General features: G+C 37.1%; 2 protein-coding genes across 2 annotated transcripts; both read right to left on the bottom strand.

Annotated features, from left to right (window-relative positions):
* Positions 1-1099: 1099 nt before the first annotated feature.
* Positions 1100-7938, bottom strand: LOC127654171 (vesicle transport protein SFT2B-like). Its single transcript, XM_052141220.1, has 8 exons — positions 7759-7938; positions 7465-7554; positions 6902-6987; positions 6729-6810; positions 5810-5845; positions 5649-5707; positions 5517-5546; positions 1100-5395 (listed from the first exon to the last, which is right to left on the bottom strand). Exons 1-8 carry the CDS (start codon positions 7822-7824, stop codon positions 5344-5346), a joined length of 501 nt encoding a protein of 166 aa, XP_051997180.1. The 5' UTR covers positions 7825-7938; the 3' UTR covers positions 1100-5343.
* A 236-nt stretch (positions 7939-8174) lies between these two features.
* Positions 8175-18095, bottom strand: LOC127654198 (transmembrane protein 45B-like). The gene is made up of 6 exons (XM_052141272.1): positions 17833-18095; positions 14131-14332; positions 10536-10748; positions 9671-9855; positions 9308-9450; positions 8175-9159 (listed from the first exon to the last, which is right to left on the bottom strand). Exons 2-6 carry the CDS (start codon positions 14324-14326, stop codon positions 9063-9065), a joined length of 834 nt encoding a protein of 277 aa, XP_051997232.1. The 5' UTR covers positions 14327-14332; positions 17833-18095; the 3' UTR covers positions 8175-9062.
* Positions 18096-19496: the final 1401 nt, after the last annotated feature.

Below are 19496 nucleotides of genomic sequence, written 5' to 3'. Positions count from 1 at the left end.
TCTGGCGCCAACTGTGGAGAATGCCTCAAGCATAGTTTATAGCTAAATATAACTGGCTGCACCTGAAATGGCTTTTTGCAGTGAAAAAGGTCAATTGCTTGATTGAGTCATGTGAGTTTAACTTGCTCAACCCAGATATCAGCATTAACCTGCCTCTAATTTGAAGAAACTTATCAAGGTAAATGTAATATTTCTGCTTACTAGATTCTGTGTCTATAACATAGCCTGTAATTTAACTTTATCTCTCACTGAGATTATTGGGCTGGTGTGAGAGATTAATGCAATGTTATCAATAGGGCTGGGCAATAAAATGATCTAGGTGTTTATTGGAAAAAAGAGAGATGTCCTTGCTCAAACTTTTGAGTATTTTTCTATATTTAGCCTATGTTCTATATCTAGAACAGGGGTGTTCATTACACCAATTGCGATAGCAAGAGCACTACCTGTTGGTTGATCTAGATGAAATATTAAAGATTGACTATTTATTTCCTGACACCTGTAGCTGCACACTCTTTGATTGACAGGTGGCTAATGTTTGAGGGCTGATGCGGGTTCGCACCTAAATGATCAAATACACTTTATAATTCCACCAATGCCCGTCTTGGTGAGAATTTTATGTAAATGCAGTCGTTTATGTCTAAAGTGAACTTAAACAGTTGGACAAAAATCGTATTTGCATCAAAATGTTGGACTTGAAGTGTACATGTAACCGAATTGAGCACTGTCTAGTAGGCTATGTCATATGCCATTAATCAAACAATGATAACAAGAAAATGAGAAAACCACACACTACTTTTGGCTGAATAACTTGAGTAGCTTTAAAAGTACTAATGTAATTGAATAAAACAGTGATATTTGTAAATATCGTTCGTTTTTTTTATAATACTGACCCCTGATGTACAGAGTGTGTTAATTGGAATAATAAATTACCAATAGTAGAGATGATCAAATTATTTATAATTATGCTTAGCCTTTCTAAAGATAGAAAAGTATCAACATTTGCAGAGCAACACTTCAGGCAGAATATTCCATCAGTCACAATTTCAAAAAATTGTGCATCATGCATTAGAATGAGAACACAACTATTTCTTGGCTTAAAAGATACAAGAACTAAATCAATGTTGAACATTGAATCTCAAAAGGAGTACAATGTGGCCCCCCATGTGCTACTTAAAGAAATAATTCACACAAAAATGAAAATTCTCTTATTTACTCCTTATTGTAGATGAAGATGTTGATCTATAGAGATCAAGATAGAATTCCTTAAAAACATTATTAATATCACTGGCCAAGGTGAATATTTCACCACTAGATGATTTCACTGAGGGAATGGTAGAAAAGTATCTCTCTGTTTTATGTATCTAGACAAAAGCTTCCCTGCTTTGTCCCCCGACTCAAAGTATGACTGTCTTGCCCTGAATAATCAAAACTCCACATTCCGCAACAAAATAGCATTATATCTATATTTCAATCGGGTAAATTTTCTGAGGCCATCAGGTGACAAAATTCCCTTCCATAATTTCTAAACTGACCAGGGGGTGATCTGAGACTAAGATGTTTCCAATTGAGCAGTCGACTACAGATGAAATGAGGGCTTAGGTATAAAAAAAAAAAATCTATTCTAGAATAGATTTTATGAACTGATGAAAATAATATATAGTCCCTACCAGATGGGTTCAAGAGTACCCAAATATCTGCAATCCAAAAGATTTACACATCCTGTGAAGCGTCAATGTTGCTCTAGGGGGCTTGCACACTTTTGCTTTGCTATGATCAAGGACTGAATCCATCAAAAGTTTAAAGTCACCTCCCAATATTATAACATGAGGGGTGCCAGCAGCTTTAAAAAAGCCCTGATCATCAGCATTAGGTGCATAAATATTAGCCAAAATCAACATTTGCCACAGAATTTCAGCTAAAACTATAATGACTGTTCCTAATTTATCATTAGTCTGTTTGAGATGTAGATTGTAGATGTTTATTTATCAATATAATGACTCCCCTGCTCTTACTTGAGCTAGCACTAAAAAAAACATGTCCACCCCATATCCTCCCAAATTTTCCAGCTTCATGTGGGGAAAGATGCGTTTCTTGAAGAAATACTATATCATATTTCATACGCTTAAGAAAAGTAACAACCTTTCTTCATTTTATGGGGTGCCCCAACCCATTCACATTCCACGTGGAGAGAGACAATCCATTCATATTAACATTTTGACATAATAGAAAAAAAATAAACAGTGCATCAATAACAAGATTATAAAGACCACATTCCCCATTGGTACAACAATCAAACCCCGAACTCCCCCCCCCGAACCAAACAAACAGAAAAAAGAAAACGTGCGCACGACAGCACCAACTGGCGTCAATCTCTCTAAACTCAAAAGGTCCATGTACGCCCCAAAAGAGCCCCTCCAACCTCCAATAAATCTAAACTAAATTAAATTTAGTTAATTGCAAAACCATGAAATGCCATGTAAGCAAATTGCAGATTTTAAATTCACAAAGATTTTAACAGATCATCTGTGATACCTGTTTAAATGATAAAAGATTATACCATTTGTAAAGACATAATACGTTACAAAAGAACATAAGTGAGCTGATAAAACTAGACTTATTTACCAGATATGTTATCTTTATACAAATATTAGACAAAAGAGAAACGTGGTTCAAGACAGCAGAGTAACATTCACAAATCACCCCCAAACATATTTACAGTCGAATTCAGAAGTTTACGCACACCTTAGACAAATACATTTAAACTCACATTTCTTGAAAAACATGTAATAGAAAACATTCCCTGTCTTCTTTATTCTTATAAAGAATATTTATTTTAAGAATGTGAAATATCAGAATAATAACAGAGAGAATCATTTATTTCAGCTTTTATTACTTTCATCACATTCCCAGTGGGTCAGAAGTTTACATACACTTTGTGAGTATTTGGTAGCATTGTCTTTAATTAGTTTAACTTGGTTGAAACATTTTGGGTAGCCTTCCACAAGCTTCTCACAATAAGTTGCTGGAATTTTGGCCCATTGCTCCAGACAGAACTGGTGTAACTGAGTCAGGTTTGTAGGCGTCCTTGCTTGCACACGCTTTTCCAGTCCTGCCCACAAATCGGATTGAGGTCAGGGTTTTATGATGGCCACTACTACCTTGACTTTTCACTACTGCCACTAATACCTTGACTTTGTTGTCCTTAAGCTATTTTCCCACAATTTTGTTGGTATTCTTGTCTATTTGGAAGACCCATTTACGACTGAGCTTTAAATTCCTGGCTGATGTCTCGAGATGTTGCTTCAGTGTATCCACATAATTTTCCTTCCTCATGTTGCCATCTATTTTGTGAAGTGTACCAGTCCCATCTGCAGCAAAGCTCCCCCTCAAAATGATGCTGCCACCATCATGCTTTTCACGGTTGGGATAGTGTTCTTTGTCTTGCAAGCCTCACCCTTTTTTTCCAAACATAACAATGGACATCATGGCCAAACAGTTCAAATTTTGTTTCATTAGACCAAAGGACTATTTCTCCAAAAAGTAAGATCTTTGTTCCCATGTGCACTTGCAGACTGTTGTCTAGCATTTTTGTGGCCATTTTGCAGCAGTGGCTTCTTCCTTGCAGAGCAGCCTTTCAGGTTATGTCGATATAGGATTTGTTTTTACTGTGGATATAGATATTTGTCTGCTAGATTCCTCCAGCATCTTCACAAGGTCCTTAACTGTTGTTCAGGTATTGATTTTCACTTTTCACACCAAACTACGTTAATCTCTAGGAGACAGAAAACATCTCCTTCCTGACTGGTATTATGGCTGCATGGTCACATGGCGTTTATACTTACGTTCTATTGTTTGTACAGATGAACGCAATACCTTCAATTTGGAAATTGCTCCCAAAGATGGGCCAGACTTGTGGAGGTCCACAATTTTTTTTTAGGAGGTCTTGGCTGATTTCTTTTGATTTTCCCATGATATCAAGCAAAGAGGTCGGAGTTTGAAAGTAGGCCTTAAAATACATCCACAGGTACACTTCCAATTGACTCCAATTAGCCTATCAGAAGCTAACTGGCTAACTGCCTTAAGGCTTGACATAATTTTCTGGCCAAAGCTGCTTAAAGGTATAGTTAACTGGAATTGTGATGTAGTCAATTAAAAGTGAAACAATCTCTCTGTAAAGAATTGTTGGAAAAATTACTCTGTCATGCATAAATTGATGTCCCAAATGTCTTGCCAAAACTATAGTTTGCTAATATGAAATCTGTGGAATGGTTAAAAAATTATTTTTAATTACTTCAACCTAAAGGCAGGTGCACACTGTACAATTTATAATAGTCCTTTATGTCAGACTGCACGATATATATCGTAGCCAACTGTGGTCCCAATCGTCCCGATCAGTGAACATGACTCATGTTACGGGAGTGTTGCGGAATAGAATCGAAACGGCAAAATAGGTACATTTATTAAATGTAAAATAGTAATTAAAATAACGTTGTAAAAATGCATGATAAATGTATATAAAACAATGAGAAAATGCAATATTTAATTTATTTTCGTTTTGTAAGCTCTGTATTGATTTAATTCAGAGAATACTTTTATATTGCTGATGTGCTACAATTTTCTCGAAGTATTTTCTGCTTATTTATTAATTAAAACTTTTTATATAAAATGAAAAATAGAAAAAACATTGAAAGTGCTTGAGCAGAGCGATAACTGGGCACAAATGTTGCTTTGGTGGTGCAAACACACAGCAGGTTTCTTTCCAAGTGAATCAGGGTGCGAGAAAGGAGCAGAATATCTCATGGCCATCGTAATAGCAGTCACACAATAAGGCTACGATGCTAAATTTCAGACACTGCCCAAATTTCGAAGGCTGAAGATCATCGCAAAGGCTATTAATCGGCCATCTGTGAACATGTCACACTGAACGTTTTAAGATTGCCAATTTTGCCCTGCGACGAGAGAAATCCTTTAGGATTCACAAAATTTGTCTCAGACGGCAGAATCGTGGTCAAATTCATACATTGTGCACCCGCCTTAAGTGTATGTAAACTTCTGACTTCCACTGAACTTATATGAATGTCCCTTTAAAATGTCTTATAACCTTACCAAAACTGTTTACATCATATTTAAAATAAAACGCATAAAAATAAACTGTTGTAAACATATTCTTCATGTCTGGAATTTTACTTTGACCACCCTATAATCCAGCAAAATGTCCAACTGGCAATAACTATAGTAGCAGAGTCCCACTGAGCCATTCTGTCAATGATCATTGGTGGATTCCAAACCACCAAGTATTTGAGCAGAGTGTCTTTGGGTGATGAAAGGCCAAGCCTTGACTATTCATTTCATACACACAGAACAGAGCATGGAGAAAAACTTCAGGATGGCATCTCTGGTTGGAGAGGACAAAAAGGTGACATCATTTTACTTGAGGCATTCAGATAATTTCCTGTTCAATGTACTTACAGATTTGTAATTGTACAATGATTTTCAAAACACAAAACTTAACAAACCTTGCAAATGGAATGTATGACAGGCTATACCTATAGAAAAGAAAAATGCCCTGGTACTGAAATACAATTTCTCAATATACTAGACACGGAGCATATAATATGTTTGAAAATATCTTCAGTATGAAAACTTACCACGCAAAAGCAAGAACTTGTAGAATGACAAACAGCAAAGTAAGTCCAAAGATCTTCCACTGAGGTACAGACAATAAAGTAAATAAAAACCTAAAAATGATTGGCCTACTTTATCACCTGATAAAGCCATGTATGAGGTATAAGGATGGACAACAACTCACCCAAAAAGCTGCACAGAGTGTGAGAACCAAACATGTCTATAAACCAAAAATGAAAAATAGATCTATTAGTCCCCATGATGAAGTGGGTCAAAATAATGTATCCGAATCTGTATTTGCAGTTACTGGTTGCTAAATGCTGCACATAAACAAAACAAAAAAATTGCATGCATAAAAGTAATCCAGTGGTTAAATCCATGTCTTCAGAAGTGATATGATAGGTGTGGGTGTGAAACAGATAAATATTTAAAGTATTTTTTTTACTATAAATCGACTTTCAAACAGCCTTCATATGCACGTTCATGAGAGTTCTTGTATTTTTAGCTATTTGCATTCTTCGTGCATATCGCCACATACTGGGCTGTTGTGCAAATATAAAAAAAAAATAATAATTTTTTTACACAAGTATATATTATATACTTTGTTTCAATCCTCCTAATTTTTTCTCCCTGCCCAGTAGGTGGCAATATCCATGAAGAATGCAAATTGCTAAAAAACAGAAGAAGAAGAACTCTGTCCTCTCCTGAATACACATAGAAGTGCTGGTGATGTGTAGATTTATATATATTAAAAACAAAATTCTTTAAAAAAAAAAAAAAAAGACTATGATATTGATCTGTTTCTCATCAACACCCATCATATCGCTTCTGAAGATATGGATTTTACCAGGGGAAGTATATGGATTACTTTTATGCTGCTTTTATGTTCTTTTTGGAGCATCAAAGTTGAGATATTCTTCTAAAAATCTTAATTTGTGTTCTGCCAAAGAAAGTAAGTCATACACATCTGGGATGGCATGAGGGTGAGTAAATTATGAAAGAATTGTAATTTTTGGGTGAACTATCCTTTAAAAGAAATCTAGGTTGGTCTTATAAGAAGGAATGAGTGTGTGGTGTGTAAAGCCAGACAAGAAATAACTCACTATCATAACAATTGTAGCAAAGGCTCTGGTCTTGTCACACATGCGTTTTAGCTGTTTCATCGGCCCCATCAAAAACATGGTGCTGTGGGTGGGTTCAAATTAACAAGAGGAGTTATCAAACTAAAAAAATAAATAGTTATTGCATTTAAGTTTCTATGAACTTGATGACTCACCTTACTAAGGAACATACGTTCCCAAATGTGTAAAAGACAATGAAGAGAATCAAACCTACTTTGGGAACAAACAGGCAACACACTCCCTGAGACACAAAAGAAAAGGCTGGTTATTAATATTCTAGTACTTAACATAAATTTAAAATAATATTTACAAAATATGCATTATATTTACTTAATGTAACTATACTACATATATTTTTAATTAATAAAATATAATGATATATATTATATATATATATATATATATATATATATATATATATATATATATATATATATATATATGTAAATGAGCCAAATAACATATGACAGAAAACTAGTTCCTCTGCTAAACACCTCACTAAGAATACTTTAAATGTTATTGTGTTCAAAAAGTGTGCATCATCATTTCTGACATTCCTGAAAGCTTGTCAAACCGGTGACACAGCTCTTAACACAGGGCAACTATGGGTGCCTTAACCTTCTCAGTTCTTCCGGTCAGGAAGTTATCAGTGTGTAAATGTATACTGACAACCAAAAATAAATAAATAATAATAATACAAAATGTTCAAGTCACTGACCAGGATAGTGCACACTATTCCGATGACCATACAGGCGAGAAATCCTTTCACGCGCGTGCCCCATCCCAGCGTGGACGCTTCATTCGCCGCCTTGAGTAAAGAAACAGGGATATATACGCGTTATTTTTTTCATGAGGATAAAAGTTTGTATGTCAAAGTATATACACAAACTCTTAATCTACATATTATTTTAATTATATCATTTTTGTTTTACATAGAAAAAGATATAGCGCAACTTCAAAGTAAGCTCAATTAAGAATGAGTGCAGAGAACTGAATACAGGAACTTAATTACCTGCAGTATATTTCGGTTGTCACTGTTTCCATCACGACCACCCAGAACCGCTCGAAGTTTGTCCATAACTGTATATTCAACTCTCCCTGAATATATCTAAAAATAAAATGTATTAATTAACTATAAATCCCTGAGAATGCGTTGTGCAATTACACGGTCTCATCGTCCAGCTGGCAGACATCTGACATCACTGCATACTTTCCTATCTTCACCTTTTGCTCAAGCACGCCACTTACTGGTAATTCTCAGGTGTTCCAAATGTGGCTTACTACACAGAATAGGGCCTATACTGTATAGCACACTCATTCTACCAAAATACGTACTTACCAGTTACCAAACATACATATGTTATACAGACTATTTTAAATGAATAACAACTGATAGAAGCACACAGCCACAGCAAAGATATACACTAATTAAATTGTTTTATTAGAAAACAAAATACAAACAGAAAGTTCTTCCAAATCAAATATGTAAATATTTGACCAAATTAAATCAAATCAATAAATACATGTCATAAGATTCCATTTCATTTTAAGATTCCACGGACAATCCTGATATTTTTTATCCTGATATCCTTTCAGTTATATCAAAAGAATGCTATTGCACTTGAACACAGCAGACTCTTGAGACATTGTCAAGGACTTGTCAGTACCACCATATATCTTTCTTTGAAGACTGAGAGAGTTTTTTTTTTTAATATGTAGATCATATAGTACCACTAAAATAATATGATAAAAAAAAAAAGATAATTTCTGTCCTTGAATAAAAACAAATAAAATACTGACAAGGCACAATTCATTATCAAATTGACAGCAAAAAGTGTACATAAAGACCCAAATATAAACAATACATCTTTTTCCGAATGTCTTAGTTCAAACTTATTTGGAAAAACAATCAAGTATTAAGCCATTTTTCAGAGAGTGTAGGTTGATCCTGATAATGCAGAACGGGGACAGGGGGTGAAAGTGTTATAATGAAATAAAAAAAGGAGTGACCACATAAGATAGCAGACTACAATGACAGAGAACTTGTAACTAACTGCAATCGTATTGGGAAGATAAGCTGGTGGCATAAGGCTCCATTGATTCACTCAGTGTTACTTGTAGTTTAATGAACTACAGTTATGGACTGTCACTGTTTATCATCTCCCAGCTGCTCTTCAGGAAATTAAGACATAGCTAATATTCACAATGCCTCTCTGTCTCTATCTCTCAAATACGGTCTCTACATTTTTCTTAGGGGTTCAGAAGGTCCAAATGCATATAGAAGCAGGGTTAAACAAGAGTAAGTGAAATAAATGCTCATAGAATCTCATCTTCAGAATCTACTTCTTTCTCCCTTGGTTTCAAGAGACCCATTTCTATAGGTGGTGTTCTCCTCAGTTTGGAACGCACAGCACTGTAGGCAAAAAATGAACATTACAGTTAACCTACAATGGGATGCTATGTGAACTTGAAACAGAAAGATGTGGTGACACAAACACTTCTAAAGACATTTTCTGAACTGATATATGAAGTGTAAATTTTAGGAATATGCAAATACTCACCAGAGAACAGACCAGTACGCTACAGCAACAGTGAGCAAGGCAAATGCTAGATGCCAGCAGAAGCACATTGTGATGAACATAACATTGTCGTGGTCTGTCAGATTCCATTTCACTTGACTGGGTGGGTATAACACAAAGCCAATCTAAAAACACAGACAGACAGAGACAGAGAGAGACAGAGAGAGAGAAAGAGAGATTGCAGTTAAATAAAGAGTTAAAGTCAGAACAATTTACTGGCTTGCAATGGTTGCATGTACACACCCACATACACAGACCCATGCACACCCACCAACCTACCCACACACACACACACACACACACACGCACACACGCACACACGCACGCACACACACTGTCACTGACCTGCCAGAACCAGCTGCCCTGCAGTATAGTGAGAGTGACTCTAAGCAGTTCTAATATAATATTGCCCCTGTGGAAAACCTCTAGAAGGCAGATAAAAGCTTGTCCAAAGATGGCATAGAGGAGAAGGGTGTGAACATGGACATCAAGCATGTCTCTACCATGGAGATGGTAAAGGAACAGGAATCCTGCAAGAGGCAGATATATACTTTAATTTACTAACTTGAATATGTACAGCACTGATTATCACACAAGCGAGTGAGTTACAGAGAGCATAAAACTTTACACATTTCCATTTTATGAAAAAATTCCATCAAATTTATTTGAATAATATTTAATAAAATAAAAAAACTAAAGTTTTATTAATTTTATTTTGTTAAACATTACCCTATTCAATTTTATGAAAGTTTGTTATTAAATTAAAATGTGTAAATCTTAAAAACAGGCCAAAATATTATTATAATTTATTTACTTATTTATTATTGTGTACCCATAGTGAAATCACTCTAACATATTGACTTGAGTGTCTTATTGCTCTTATAAATTCTGGAAATATAAAAGACACCAATGTTCAATAAATAGTTACATTGATTATTAATAAACTATAGGATGCGGTTTAAAAGTGACTTAACAACTTGACACAGCAGTGCGTTTATATTTTAAAATGGTTTTAAATGTGGCTCATTGTTAGAGTCAGAACTCTCCATTTTATAAATATTCTCACACACACCACTCTTACATATACTGTACATTCAAACAATGAAAAAATAAGAAAAAGAAGAAGAAATTACTGAACACATTTACCTAATAATCTTTCTTGGATCATTTTAGAAATGAAATCTTTTCAGGGAAAAGAACAAGACCTTACCCTCATTAAAGAAAGCAAGACCCAGCAGCATCCGGTCTAATGCTAGCGGGGCAATGTCTGTGCTGTGGACAGTGAGTGACATTGCCCCTGCAATAGCAAAGAACAGGTACATAGTAGTGTGCTGCCAGTTCATTAGCTGCTCCCAGTGTTGAGTGGAAGAATCATACAGTTGGAATTTCGGCCCACCATCTAATAGCTGCTCTGCTAACATTCCTGTGTAAACAGCAGAGGAAACACAGTTTTAAGGGATGGTTCACCCTAAAATTAAAATTCTCTAATCATTTACTCACCCTCATGCCATCCCAGTTATGTTTGTCTTTCTTTCTTCTGCAGAACACAAATGAAGATTTTTAGAAGAATATCTCAGCTATGTAGATCAATACAATGCAAGTGAATGGTGGCCAGAACTTTGAATCTTCAAAAATCACATAAAGGCAGCATAAAAGTAATCCACAAGACTCCAGTGGTTAAATTCACATCTTCAGAAGTGATATAATAGGTGTGGGTGAGATACTGATCAATATTTAAGCCCTCTTTAACTATAAATCTCCACTTTCACTTCTACATTATTTTTAATTTTTTTGTTGATTAACATTCTTAGTGCATATCACCACCTACTGGTCAGAGCTAGTCAAAGGTGGAGATTTAAGTAAAAAAGTGCACTCAGTAAGATTTTAGCTTGCTCTTACTCGTCACATTGGTCCCAATACTACTTGTGGTTTTGGAATCTTTACTGACATCCATCGTCCTGGATACTGGAAGTTTGTTTACCAAGTTCTGATGCTTTACACAGATTTACACTTTACACAGTTTGTTTATCTTCTGTTTTTGTACTTTTATTCTGTGTTTTTATCCATCTCATAATACACATATCCCTATAATGGATACTCTTGTATTCAATCCAAACGATTTTTCATGCATTGTTGCACAGAGGACTGTGACCGGGCAGCCAAGACTCACAAGCTCTCAGCCGGCTGAACACCTTCACTGTGCATGTGCTTGCCATTTGATGTTGTGCCATTTATCCGTGATCCACAACATAGTGGTTTGATTCATCACTCCAGCAGGGACCTCTTTTTGGATATTTTTTCTTTCCACTTGCACTCATTTTGTTTGGACTGTCTGGTAGATCACACTCTTTCAATAAACACCATCACTCTGGACTATACTGTTGACTTGGGCTCCATTGTTGTTTGTAGTAAGTATATTGTGTTTGTTGTTTTATTTTTTGGTTTGCTTGTTTTGTTTACTTGCACTTTTATGTTTGAGCATTGACTGAAACACTATATAAAGTATATATTTTTTTAATATTGTCATTATTGGTGGTAGTAATTGGTGGTGTGCTGTCAACATGACTGTGCCCATGAGGGGCCGACCAGCTCCATGTAACATGAAACTGCTTTTATTGGGTTTTTGATATGACAATTTATGAGTCAAATCCATGTCATGTGGGTGTACATTTCTAAAAAATGTCTTTGTGTAAATTTTCATTGGCAAATACTTTAATAGTGCACCTATAATATTGATTTATTTTTCATACAGCTTCAGGAAAAGTGTGTGGAACAGCAACGCCCATTGTACATGGTGTTTGTCGATCTGACTAAGGCTTTCGATTATGTGAGTCGCTCTGGTCTCTTCCACGTTCTGCAGCAACTCGGTTGCCCGGCAACTCTTTTGGCAATACTCCAAGGCTTCCATGATGGGTTGCGGGCAACCATACAGTTCAACGGTGCCCGCTCAAATGAGTTTGATGTCTGCTGCGGAGTAAAGCAGGGGTGTGTCCTCGCTCCCACCTTGTTCGGCATCTATTTCTCGGCTGTGCTGCGACAGGCGTTTCCTGATCCGGTTGGGGTTCTGCTGCACATCAGGTATGACGGCAACTTCTTCAGCTTGGCTCGTCTGAGGGCCAGAACCAGGGTGAAGTGCGTCCTTGTGCGTGAGTTGCTTTATGCAGACGACGTTGCCTTCATGGCTCATACTGAACAAGAAATTCAGGAGATGTGCAATTATTTTGCTGCTGCCTGCACAGAGTTTGGACTTATCATAAGCCTGAAGAAGACAGTAGTGATGGTTCAGAATGTTTCCGCTTCCCCTCACGACACCATCAATGGCACAGTGCTGTCGGTTGTCGAGAAATTAATCTACCTCGGCTCAACCTTGACAGCAAACAACAGCCTTGATGCTGAATTGAATACCAGGATCGGTCGTGCCTCAACAACCTTTGGGCGGCTTCAGTCTCGTGTCTGGAACAACAGTAACCTTTCTCTCAAAGTAAAGGTGCGCGTATATGAGTCCTGTGTGCTCTCTGTTCTGCTATATGGAAGCGAAACGTGGCCTACATACCGGCGGCAGGAGCACAAGCTCAATGCTTTTCACTTCCGTTGCCTACGACAGATCCTTAGCCTGTCATGGCAGGATCGGGTCCCAAATACCACCGTGCTGAAGCTCACTAACAGCAGTGACATGTACACCACGCTCCGGAGGAGGCGTCTCAGATGGATTAGCCATGTACGTCGTATGCCAGATGAACGTCTCCCAAAGTCCATCTTCCATGGGGAGTTAGCTGTGGGACACCGCCCTCGTGGTCGACCCAAGCTCCGCTTTAAGGATGTTGTCAAGCGAGACATGAATGTCTTTAAGATCAACCCTGATCGATGGCATCACCTTGCAGAAGACAGGGCAGCTTGGCGGTCTGCGCTGACACAGGGCACGACTCTGTCCTGTCATGCTTACACCAGCTTTTGCTTAGAAAGACAGCATGTTAGACACCGTTCAGATCGGCGCTTGCGCTGCAAAAGGCCTTGATGATGATGATGATGATTGATGATATAAATATTGATTTATTTTTCATACATGACTATCATATCGGTCCTGAAGACATGGATTTAACATCTGGAGTCATATAGATTACATTTTTGCTGACTTTATGTGAATTTTGCAGATTCAAAGTTCTGGGCAACTTTCACTTTTATTGTAAGGACCTACAGAGATGGCATGATGGTGAGTAAATCATAAAAGAAAATGTATTTTTGGGTGAACTCTTTTTTTTTTTTTAAGCTCAACTGCTGTAGATGCTGCAGTAAATGATAACAATGTTATAATTGTTTACAAATTATTAAAATAAGCCTGTATTGATGATTATAATAAACTTGATTGACTCTGTCAATGAAGCAAAAATCATTCACAGGCCAATATAAAATTGCCACATACTCCAGCAATTCCTACACCAGCAAAATAAAGGTTCCAATTACAGTTTTACAGCATGATGCCAAAGGTTGACCTTTAAGTTCTACAAATATCTTTTTATGTTCTATTTTCTTATACAACCATCTAAAATGATACATATGCTGGTGTTTTAAAGAATCTAGAAACTAAATACACAGATCTGAAGAACCTAGATTTAAACCAAAGAAACACACAGCCAACTAAATGTAATGCAAACATGATTATTGAAGGTGCAGCAAACAAGCATTGAAGGACCTTTATTTTTAAGAGTGTATGATGTATAGATATATATATATATATATATATATATATATATATATATATATATATATATATGTATACAATAAATAAAGGCAAGACATCAACTCACCAATAATAGAAATTGATAAAATCACTGCTCCTTCTATGATTTCTATGCGCCGTTGAGTAGCTCGGGTTGCTAGTCTCCCTGCCCCAGCGCTTTTGTTCCTGCGGGTCGCGTACAAAAACGAGTATTTTGCGGCCCACCACAGACCAGTGATCAGAAAGAAACTTCCAGGTAGTGCATGGCCTTCAAAACTTCCCATGATTTCCTAAATGATCAAAAGAACAATTTTATTTAAAAATCAAACATAAATAAAAACCGAAAGACAAAATGCCTCATCATACTAATTATGCCTAATAATTCCTCAAAATGTTGAGTGGAAAAACAAAACACACTGTTGTTATGTTTAGTTGATTCAGTTTAGGAAAATGTTCTAAAATTATAGCCCATATTCTTGGATAAGTAAAAGAGTGGCATATTAATCAACATGAATGTAACCATTTTCAGGTGTGAAAACAGTTTCTGGCACTGATTATGTTAGGCCAGGGTGGAGTCTAAATACCAGACAATATTTTCACAAAGATTTTACTGCCCTGCTAAACAAGCAAATTATTCCATACACTAATGCACAGCCATGGACTGAGGGCAAAAAGGAAATGCCACAGAAAAAAACGAAGACACACAGGAAAGTGCCAGGGTCCAGGCGAGCACCTCATGTTGCTATTTTAAACAGCTCACACACACACAGACACAGACACAGACACACACACACACACACACACACACACACACACACACACACACACACACACACACACACACAACACAAAGGAAAAACTAAGCAGCTACCAGGACAAATAAGAAAGACTATAATATACACATTTTGAAAGTACAGCATATAACCCTACAGTATAGCCTAATGGCAGACTACTGTATGTATATTCATCAGCCAAATAAAGGGTAAACAGTGCACTGATTTAAATTTTAAAGAACTTCAATTCATTCAATTCTAAAGATGAGTCAAATTTCAGTCTAAAATCAGCCTTTGTTGATTTGTTTACAATCAGGTCAAATATGAAATAACAAAGGCAATATAGAAGGAAAATAATAGGAATTTCTTTTGCCCCTTCTTTTCTCTTGTACAGAGTGATTTCTGTGTAATATTTAATCAACAGATTGATCAGACCTGATCTCATTCAGTTCCTATGACAACATTCTCCATTCAAGAGGAAGGCGGTCATTAATGCCAAAATCAGATTTGTCCGTGTTTAATCAGAGTGTGTCCTTGAGACCATGACCTTTTATCAGTTTACAATTGCTTTCAGGAAGTAGCTAATTTCAAACATGTGAAAAGGGCGTTTTGTAGAGGGTTGCAATGAGACAGAGAAAGCAAGCCCATAATGTTCACATGGAGAGAAATAAGTCACAATGATAATAATGCTGATACCTTCAGGTTATTATTAGAATCTGGTGCATTTACAGTTTGGATTTACTCAATTATTTACGCATCCTCGTGTTATTCCAAACACATATTCAGTTATTTTTTCTGTGGAACACAAAAGAAGGAATTTGAAGTATCTTCACACAGCTCTTTTCCATATGACGACAGTTCAAAACATCACATCAGGTTGGGCACCAATGACATCATCAAACATCATAGGTTCTTGCGTGTCTTGTGACCTAATGTCATTGATATCAAATCTGATGACTGCCGCCAAATGCCAATTCAGAATGTTCTGCTGTCACCATGGAGACACTGAAGCTCTGAGTGCCTCTCCAATGAAGAGGCCCGATCCTTTTATTTACAACAACATGGCTACACGTGGACTATAAACAGTAAGGACGACATTATTTGAAATTATACATAAAAACAAATATAATCCAAGTCTTAGTCTTGTGACCTAATGTCATTGATATCAAATCTGACGACTGCCACTAAATGATTTGAGAGCTATTGAGGAGGGGAAGATTTTCAATAAATACCTACTTAAATTTCAGTCTGTTCCTCACACAAATGGGTTGAGACTTGGCTTGGCTACAAAAAACTTTGGAATATGCACAAGTATACTTTTATAGTGTTTTTGTCCTTTTGGGACCTTTCAGACATGGGTATTGTGAACTTTTGTGAACAATTTAGAATGCCCAATTCCCACTACATAGTAGGTCCTCGTGGTGGCGCGGTTATTCACCTCAATCCAGAAGGCGGAGGCTGTCAATCTGCACATCTTATCAAGTGGCTCATTGTGCATGATACCGCAGAGACTCCCAGCACGTGGAGGCTCATGCTACTCTCCGCGATCCACGCACAACTTACCACGCGCCCCATTGAGAGCAAGAACCACTATTCACGACCACGAGGAGGTTACCCCATGTGACTCTACCCTCCCTAGCAACTGGGCCAATTTGGTTGCTTGGGAGACCTGGCTGGAGTAACTCAGCACACTTTGGATTCGAACTCGCGACTCCAGGGGTGCTAGTCAGCGTCAATACTTGCTGAGCAACCCAGGCCCCAAAAGTGAGGAGTCTTTAAAAATCTTTTATTTTTGCATGTGTGTTTCACAGAGATAATAACAACAAACATTTTTAAATGAAATGAGGGGGAAAATAATGACATAAATTTCATTTTTGGGTGATCTATCCCTTCCAGAGTTTGAGACGAAACCGATAATCTTATTGGAGAGACATCATTTTTTATTTTATAATAACTTTAGAGGGTTATAATTAATTACAGAGGGTCTCATAATGCATCTGATATGATTCAATGTCCTGTTTTGTCACTTATTGTAAAGAAAAAACATTTGGAAACAAGTGGACTCAGCATTATGCCTAAGAGACCAACATTTTGCTTTACTTCTAATGTCTAAACGTTCTATATTATTTTACGTCAGACATGTTGGCTGTGCAGCAGCTTTGATCAAACAAGTCTTTTAGTGATAAACACTCTGTTCTTCAGGATGTTCTGCAGTCACCATGGAGACACTGAAGCTCTGAGTGCCTCTCAAATGAAGAGGTCCGATCCTTTTATTAACAACAACATGGCTAAACATGGACTGTAAGTGTTTAAGACAAATTATTTTAAATTGTACCTAAAAACAAATATGCTCTTAGTCATTGCTGTAATACTGAAGTATCAGGAGACAGTGCACTTAGCCAATAAGACAACTGAACAGGAAAGGTGTGAATAGTTCAAAACCAGCACATTTCACAAGATGACTGCAAATGTTTTTATGGGTCACTGACACGTTCGTAACAAATAGGTTAAATAAATTAACAAACCACATAACGAATCTGTTGACAACCTTTCCTGAAAAAAAAAAAGATTCAGACATGACATGTCAATAGTAGGCTACATAAATATCCCGAGTTTCCAATCACATTTAGTGTTTATTGGGTATAAAGGTCTATCGGTTTGCATTTTATTGGGCTCTCAAGATTTTTAAGGAGGATTTAAACAGATTCTTTTCGATGAAAATATTCGTAGAATATCCATCTCAAAGAATATGTTATGACTGTATTTTCTTATCTCAATGTTCCGTAAATATTTTACATAATTATACACACACACACACACACACACACACACACACACACACACACACACACACACACACACACACTTTTATATATTGGATGGAAGAACTAGTGCGAAGCAATGTTGCCACCAAGGTCCGTTATATTTCAGAAAAATAAATAAAAGTGGAAATAATAACTTCAATTCGGGAAAGTGGTGGGTAATATGAATTCAGAACATACAGTGGGATATCTTACCTTAGAGGCTGTCCAAATAATTGGGAATGTGTTCTTGAAAAAAGAAAGAAAAAAATAAAACCCCAGAGTCGATGTTATTTTTTCTCGAGTATCTGCATGACGCTATAACAGTTCACCGAATTTGTTCAAGCATCCTCACGCGACTCTGAATGTGAAACAATTCCTTTTTTGACAATCATGACCTTTTTCTTCTCTCCGGAACTCTCACTTCAACTTTCACTTCTCCAGCGGTTTTATCTCCAGATATGGGAGGTTTATCTTTTCCAGAGCGTCTTTTGACGGAAACCTACCATTCTATTAAACGATTGGTTCGTTGAAGTGAGTAGACGTCATTGTTACCACAATTGATTGGTCAATGTACCTGTCACTCAAGAGTTGGGCTGTATTCCACGTGTGCACTTCTCGAGTAGGACGAAATAACTGAAGTTGTCAGCTACTGCTACACTGCAAAAATGTTATCCCAGTGGTCTAACAAATTAAAGTACATTTATTTTTTTGTCTCATTTTGCCTGGAGCTAAAGTTTCCAAGATTTTTCCAATCACGAGATGATCCTCAAGTTTGTTCAATAAGTTAAAAGATTACAGTTTTCTTATTTCTTTGACCAGTATTTCAATAGATTTGACCTCTGTTATATTGTATTGTTGTTTTTTTGGATTTTATGGTCATTACTTGTGTCTTTTATGACTGTAGGGCAGGACATAAAGGGATGGTTTTGATACATGCACAATGGCAGGGTCTTCAAGAGAGAGTGATTCAAGTGTCAACATGCGAATCTAACATCTCACTGCAGTGCAAAATGTATTCATCATGTTTATTTCACATTTTACTATTTGTTCCACTTATATTGCTTGCTTATATATAAATCAAATGCATTTAGACTAGACAAAATCCCTGGCAATTTAATGCAATGATGGCACTTCCTAATCTGTAAATATTTAATTAATAGTTTGATCTTAGTACAAATAACATATTCTACCATTTTAAAAGGTAATATTTACATTTCTGATCACCAGAAAGCTCAAAATACTGTTGTGGCAGGGCGGAGGGCGGGACCGGGTCGTGATTCTGCACACTCGGTCCCTTATCAGGCTAATCAAGCCTCCGAGAGGGATAAAGGCCGACTTCGGAGGATTGTGCGGGAGAAAGAGATAGTTTACGGACATGTCTGTGAACTATCTCTCTCTGCCGCATAATCCTCCGCTTGATTAGCCTGATAAGGGACCAGGTGTGCAGAATACCGGCCCCGCCCTCCGCCCTGCCACAACTGTATTTTGGCTGAGTTTGAAATTCACTGACTTTACATTTGGCATTTGTAAGTAAATGGGTAAGGTAGATGTCAAGTGTAATGCATGGGAGTGGGTGAACAGATAAGAAGAAAAAGGATCTGTGGTCAGACACTTTAGCATGTGTAGCCATGGACTGGCTACCGTTACACTCACTCCCCTTAACCTCACACCCATCCGGGTCACGGCACCGGCGTAACCGGTACTGCTCAAACCACTCCAAACGGGATTTGAACTGGCATCTCCGGCATGGGAGGCAGGCATGCTAACAAGGTAGCTAAAGGCTACAGCCTCTAGCGTCAGTCACTAGTGCGCCTCTTGAGACCAGTGGAGTGAGGTTTACACACACTGCACAGCACATACCAGCTAGCTACCGTTAC

This window comes from Xyrauchen texanus, chromosome 13, assembly GCF_025860055.1.
Source record: "Xyrauchen texanus isolate HMW12.3.18 chromosome 13, RBS_HiC_50CHRs, whole genome shotgun sequence".
NCBI lineage: Eukaryota > Metazoa > Chordata > Actinopteri > Cypriniformes > Catostomidae > Xyrauchen > Xyrauchen texanus.
Note: the sequence above shows the minus strand (reverse complement) of the source record. Positions and strands in the feature narration are given on the sequence as shown.